Consider the following 6,252-nt stretch of genomic DNA (forward strand, 5'->3'; position numbering starts at 1 on the left):
TTCAGAGTTCTAAAGGAGCTGATTTTAATTCAAGTAATCAACGTTTGGAATACTAATTAGGAGAAAAATAGAAGAAACATCAACAGCTGTTTAAAATATACACTGAATATTTTATGTTACTGAGGTAACGGTGTGATACCGGGTGCTGCGACACTTTTGGGCGCTGGCAATAAACCAACAGAGGAGAAGTTGTTACCATGAGTCCAGACCAACTCCTTGGGCATGAACGTAGTGATCCAGCAGGGTGGTGCGCCTACACAAACATTCAAAAAGCCCAGAAGTGATTGGAGGACAACTTGCCTTTGTGGCAGAAGAAAATGTGGCCGCCTACTCACCAGATGCCAACCCATTGGACTTCCCTTTTGAGTGCATATTGATTCCAAGGCTTGGACTGTCCAAATAACAACAACCTCAAGGACAACGTCAACCAGCACTGGGATGCCTTACCTGAGTATTACATCCACAATAGGTGTGAGGCCTTCCGTAGCCGCCTGAAAGACATTAATGCTGCCAAGGGGGCTATATCGATGATTAGGATAGCCAAGACCTCATATTAATTATTTTGATTTTATTGACATACCCTGGGTGCTAAAATACATCTCCAGCAATTTCAAAAACTTTTTTTGCAACATCCAGTTTCTCTACCAAAGACCAAATTTTTTGTTTGCTTAGGTCTTAAGTGATTTTTCCTTGACTGATACTTCTGTCCAGACTGCCATCTCAGAGTGTAGACCAACAATTTATCATTTTCAAATCAAGGACTAGTATTTATTACAAATAGTACATGAGATGAAAAGTCCTGAGCTAAAAAACAAAACAAAACAAAAAAACAACAACACGTTTTTTCCCCTTTCAAAATTATTTATTTTTAATTATTTATCTGTATATTTTAAATTTACTTTTGTTATTTGCTTTATGGAGTGGAGTCACCATAACATCTATCAAGCCCTTACTTGGGTTGATCGGTATTTTTCCCCCATCAAGCAGAAGTGTAAAGTTAAGATAAGAAATTGTTTTTGACCCATTTTTTTTAAAATGGATCAAAAATAGCGACACACTTAGCAAAATATATCACAAGCAAAACAACAGACTGTCATGAAATTTTGACACCTATCTTTTGAAGGTTGGAAAAAAATAAAGCTTAAGGAATTTTTGACATTTATTCTAAAATTTTAGATTTGATTTTTTTTTTTTTCAAAAAGTTTTATATTTGAAGTTTAATTAAATTTTGTAATTTATTTATCCAAAAAGTTCATTTTTACAAAGTCTTTTCCAAAAAATTTATTTTCCCTGAATATCTTTGAATTATTTAAATTTGCCTCCAAAATATTGAATATTGGAAATTTAATTTTTGAATTTTTTTGTAAACAGCTGTGAATTTTTCAAATTTTTTTCCTAAAAATTTAAATTTCAAAAACCAAGCCTTCCCCCACAAAAAAAAAAATATAATCCGGCAGACGCCCCTGAAATTAGTTTGGTCCTTTAAAAGTCATAAGATTGTCATAGCCACCCCAAACCTCAATTTCTTAGTCTGTCTCTGGAAAGATTAAAAGAACTGGGACCTGGATCCAAACCGTCACAGAGTCACAAACTGTGATTGATTAGAAATTCACTTAGGGACAGAGTATGGCACACAACTCAAATCATTTCATTGTTATAGATAGTACACAATTATATTCAAGTAAAGAAACCCACATGTCTTAAAATGGTAACATTTTTTATTCATCATCATATGATTTAACTCAATATTATTATTATTATTATTTAATGTACTAATAAAAACATCACAATAAAATAATGGCATGTAATCCATAAACTGTTAAGGAGTTGTAGTAGTATAATACTTATTTTCGTTTCTGAGTATAAAATAATAACAACCAAAAAATATAAAATAATAACTTGTTAAATAGACGAGCAGAGCAATAAATAATAATACAAATAAAATAATCGTAACATGATAACTGATATTATAATATGTAATAACTAATATGTATGTATGTATGTATGTATCTTATTAAAAAGGAGATGAAGGAGTAAGAAGGATAATAATAATAATAATCCGGAAATGAGTTTAACACTTTGTCCTATAACATCCGGGACATAATTATAATTATAATATGTGGATAGATTTAATAATAATAATAATAGATTTGTATAATAGTAAAAGTTAAAGACAATCAATAATATGATGTACTATTTAGAAAACAATAGGTATATTATTATTGCTTGTTTCTTCTGTGTATAATCTCTTTCTAAATGTATGTATGCAGTAGTAGTCGTAGTAGGTAGGCCCTCCTTCCTTCATTTCAAGTATGTAGTAAAAGAAAGACTCAAGCAAAGAATGAAGAAGATTATTTATTTATTGTCATGCAGGTGACGAGAGAGGCTTCCTTTGGTTGGAAAGCTGTTTGGCTAATTGGGAATATTTTTCAAATTTGGATGTGGAGTTTTCTTCAAAATCTGGAGATGTAGAGACTGGTGGACCTTGCATTCCACTTAGTCCCCCCAACACGTTACCACTTCCACCACCACTGTGATGAGGAGGAAAGAATCCCGAGGGAATCCCTGCAGCAAGAGCCATGATGGAAGCTGGATCCATCATCATCATCACGGATGGATCCTTCACAAAATGCATTTTACTTAAATGATTTCGGTAAGCACCTTTTGACACAAAAGGCGTTTCGCAAAAAGGACATTTAAACAGAGCCTCAGGAGAGGGAGACCAGGGGAATACCATTGAGTCAGTTGGAGAAGATGATCCGAGCATATGAGGATTCCCTCCAGTAGGAGTTCCTCCTCCACCTCCGTAAAAGTTTTGAGTCTGCTTCTCATTCTTGTCGCAGAGCATTTGCAATGCCTCGAGCGGGTTTTTATTAGAATGACTGTTTTCTTTGGATTTGACTGAGGAGGGAGATGACTTAATATGAGGGAGAACAACTTGCTCCTCTTCGTCCACTGCAATGTCCTCATCCTGACCCTCCTTTATTACAGGAATGACAACATCATCTCTAGGTAATCCCTTAAAATTCCCGGACACCATCTCCTCTAATGAACCCAAAATGTTGCTATCTCCACCATCATGAGATTTACGGGTTGAGGACATCCTATTCGTTAAAACAGGTGCGGTTGTTGGAGGAGAAAGGGACTCTGACCTTTTTTGCTCGGGAGAAGAGGATGCCCTAGAGACAAGTCCATTACAATTGCGTATGTGTTCTGCAAACAAGTGGAATGGAAAGGAGATTCCGCACTTATCGCACGGGAATTTCATCGTAGTTCCCTTCTCGTAGGAGCGCTCTAGTTCTAATAATTTCTTGACAGGTAAGGACTTCTTTCTCTTTTCTTTTGGTGGAAATGTGAAATTATTATTATTATTGCTAACTGAGGTGACCGACGCTGGAGGCGAAGAATTTTTTAATGGAGATTTTGGAGAGTTGATACAATGGTTATTCTTTATCATATGATCGCTTAAATCCTTTAGGGTTTGAAAACTCGTCTCACAGACTTTGCAGGAGAGAATTGAATTCATGGGTTGATCTTTATTGTCCTTGGATGGGGATGTGACTGCAGGAGGAACAGAAGAAGAGGAGGATCCATTAGAGACTTGATTATTACTTTTCCAAGAGGATATTTGATCCTGGGATATCACTTTGGTATAGTGTTTTGTTTCTTGCATATGCTTAGTCATGACCTCAAGAGATCGGAAACTCTCTCCGCACCACATGCATTTTAAAATGTTCCGCGTTTGTTCTTCCCCCTTTCCAAGCCATACATCCTGTCCTCTGACAAGTTTTCTTGGAATGGGGAGCTGTTCTTTGAGTATGTCTCTTTTCTTAGGTCCTGAAGAACAACTCATCTCATAAGATGAATTTGTGTCCAACAAGGGGGAAGAGGCAGAGGGATGTGTGTTAGGAGGAGGATTAGATTTTGGAGGTGAGATCTGTGGAAGAGCCGTAATGCTACTAGGTCCACTACTGAGCGAGGGCGAAGATGAGGTGTTCTTGTAAGGACCTGGTGATGAGGAAGGTGGAAGAGAGCCTCCAAAATGCTTGGTTTCTTTCATATGATGAGTAAGGGCCTGAAATGAATGGAAACACTCTTTACACCATGTGCATTTGAATATATCTTTGGCATTTTCTTCTCCGCGATTGATCCACTGGGATTGCCATGCAGAATGTCTCTGCTTTCCTTTGGTCATATCGTTCATCTTATCCAGAGGTGATGACGATTCAAAGGAGGGCCTTTTAGGTGGAGAAGGAAGACCTGCGGCAGCATGGATTTGCATAGCATCCTGTAACGCATGATGAGAAGACAAGACATGGTGATGATGAAGCTGTTCCACCCCTCCTAATTTGGAAGAGGGGCCAGAGAGATCAAGTGGGGAGGTGGAGTCTTCTTGTTCAAGAAGTTTTCGTTTGAGCGGAGGTTGCTGTGATAGGAGTTGAGCTGCTTGAAGTTGAGCAAGTTGTACTGCATAGAGGGATGATGGATTGAGTGAGAGAAAGGCAGCTGGATTAAGTAGGGTCTGTTGAGCAGCAAGGAGTGTACTTGCAAAATCGTGGGGCTGAGAAACTCCGAAAGGAGATAGAAGTCCGTTGGGAGAAGGGTCTTTTTGATCCTTTTCTTCACCTTCGTCTCCTTCTAGAGTCCTGGTTATAAAGAATACATTAATTAAATAGATACAACAGAGTCATTTAAAGCATATTATCATACCTCTTGTGTAAAGCTGATATAGTAGGAGATTCAAAAAGAGATTGTTCATCTTCTTCCTCGTCCTCTTCCTTGATTTTGTTATGGGGATTTGAGTCTGCTTCACTCTCTTCATCGTCCTCTGTTTTTGATTTTGTGGTGTTTTCAAATGCTGTAGCAAAAATTATAAATATAAGTTAAGATGCTTAATATTGACCAAACAAATGACTGTATTTATGGCCCTAAATTCATTTATATAATATATTATATGCATGTATAATAACATATAAATCATTGGGTTAATGAATTTGAGATTTTAATAAAATAAATATTTGAAAAAGAAGAAAAATGAGCTTGTTTTGACACTTGTCAATCAATCAAATTACATAGAGGAGAGAAAGAAAATCACTCTCCTCTTTTCAAATAATAATAATAATAATATATTATAACTAAGTATCTTACAACAGCCATTGTGAAATGAAATGCCTACATATAGATATTTCATATCATTCATCAACAAATGAAGACGTCATTCAAGAAACGTAGTTTTAAAAATAATTATTTCTCTTGTTTAATAAGGGATATTGAAGTTAATAATATTAAATATGCATTTTCCCTACCTTCAAGTATACCGGTCTTTTGTGGACAAAACTGCTTTCTTCGTCCCATTGTGAGCCTCAGGATAATTCCTTGGGGTATGATGATGATTGGAGTTGTATGATTTTTTATGAACTAAACAAATAATTGATTTGATAAAAGTCTCTGATTTTTTCACTTAGTTAATGAGTTGGGTTATTTTTTTTTTGGTGATGATAACAAAATATAAAAATAGAAGGAATTAAAACAGCAACAACGATCATAGAAAAAGATTTTGATGATAATATTGTGAATGATTTAGTGTGAAAGAAGTAGAAGGTGTTTTTGGACTCCCTCTATTGAAATGTATAACAAGGCCGGAGCTCATTTCAATACTACTACGTATTCGTCATATTATTCTTCAAAAAAGAAGAAGAATATAATAAAATTAATGAGAGAGCGGGATGGGAACATTTTCTTAATGTAACGTCGTCGTCGCGGGTCGGCGCTCCTGCTGCTACTAACACTACAACTAGTAGTAGTAGTAGTAGTTTCGACTACTATTTATTACTAGTAGAACTAATATGGGCAAAATAATACGCACCCCGGCCTGCTTCCCCTCTCACACGCAAACACTTTCAATCACCATCTCACCACAATCTCTTGTTCCTCTTTTTCTTTTATTATTGTTATTGATAGTAAATATACTTCATTAACATAGAATAGCCGGATTGACGAATGTGTATTTTATATAATTATATATTTATTTACATGTAGACATTATTTATGCAGTCGGATTGAATACACATTTTAAAATTCAAACGTATTAGCGAGTAGAGAGACCCTTACATTATGAAGTGATCTTTTTTTAGTAGATATGTAGTTTATCAAAGTTGCCGACATATTTTTTCTTTTTGATTAACAATCACGAGGATTGAGGCAATTTTCCCATATTGGATAATGACCAAAGGTTAAAAAATACGAAATATT

The 6,252-nt window shown here is 35.7% G+C and overlaps 1 protein-coding gene across 1 annotated transcript; it reads right to left on the reverse strand.

Moving 5' to 3' along the window:
• Positions 1 to 1,700: 1,700 nt before the first annotated feature.
• LOC121113668 (protein tiptop) lies at positions 1,701 to 5,784 on the reverse strand. The gene is made up of 3 exons (XM_040707508.2): positions 5,307 to 5,784; positions 4,711 to 4,858; positions 1,701 to 4,646 (listed from the first exon to the last, which is right to left on the reverse strand). The coding sequence occupies exons 1-3, from the start codon at positions 5,353 to 5,355 to the stop codon at positions 2,366 to 2,368; spliced, it is 2,478 nt and encodes an 825-aa protein (XP_040563442.1). The 5' UTR covers positions 5,356 to 5,784; the 3' UTR covers positions 1,701 to 2,365.
• Between the last annotated feature and the right edge of the window lie 468 nt (positions 5,785 to 6,252).

This window comes from Lepeophtheirus salmonis, chromosome 2 (assembly GCF_016086655.4).
Source record: "Lepeophtheirus salmonis chromosome 2, UVic_Lsal_1.4, whole genome shotgun sequence".
NCBI lineage: Eukaryota > Metazoa > Arthropoda > Copepoda > Siphonostomatoida > Caligidae > Lepeophtheirus > Lepeophtheirus salmonis.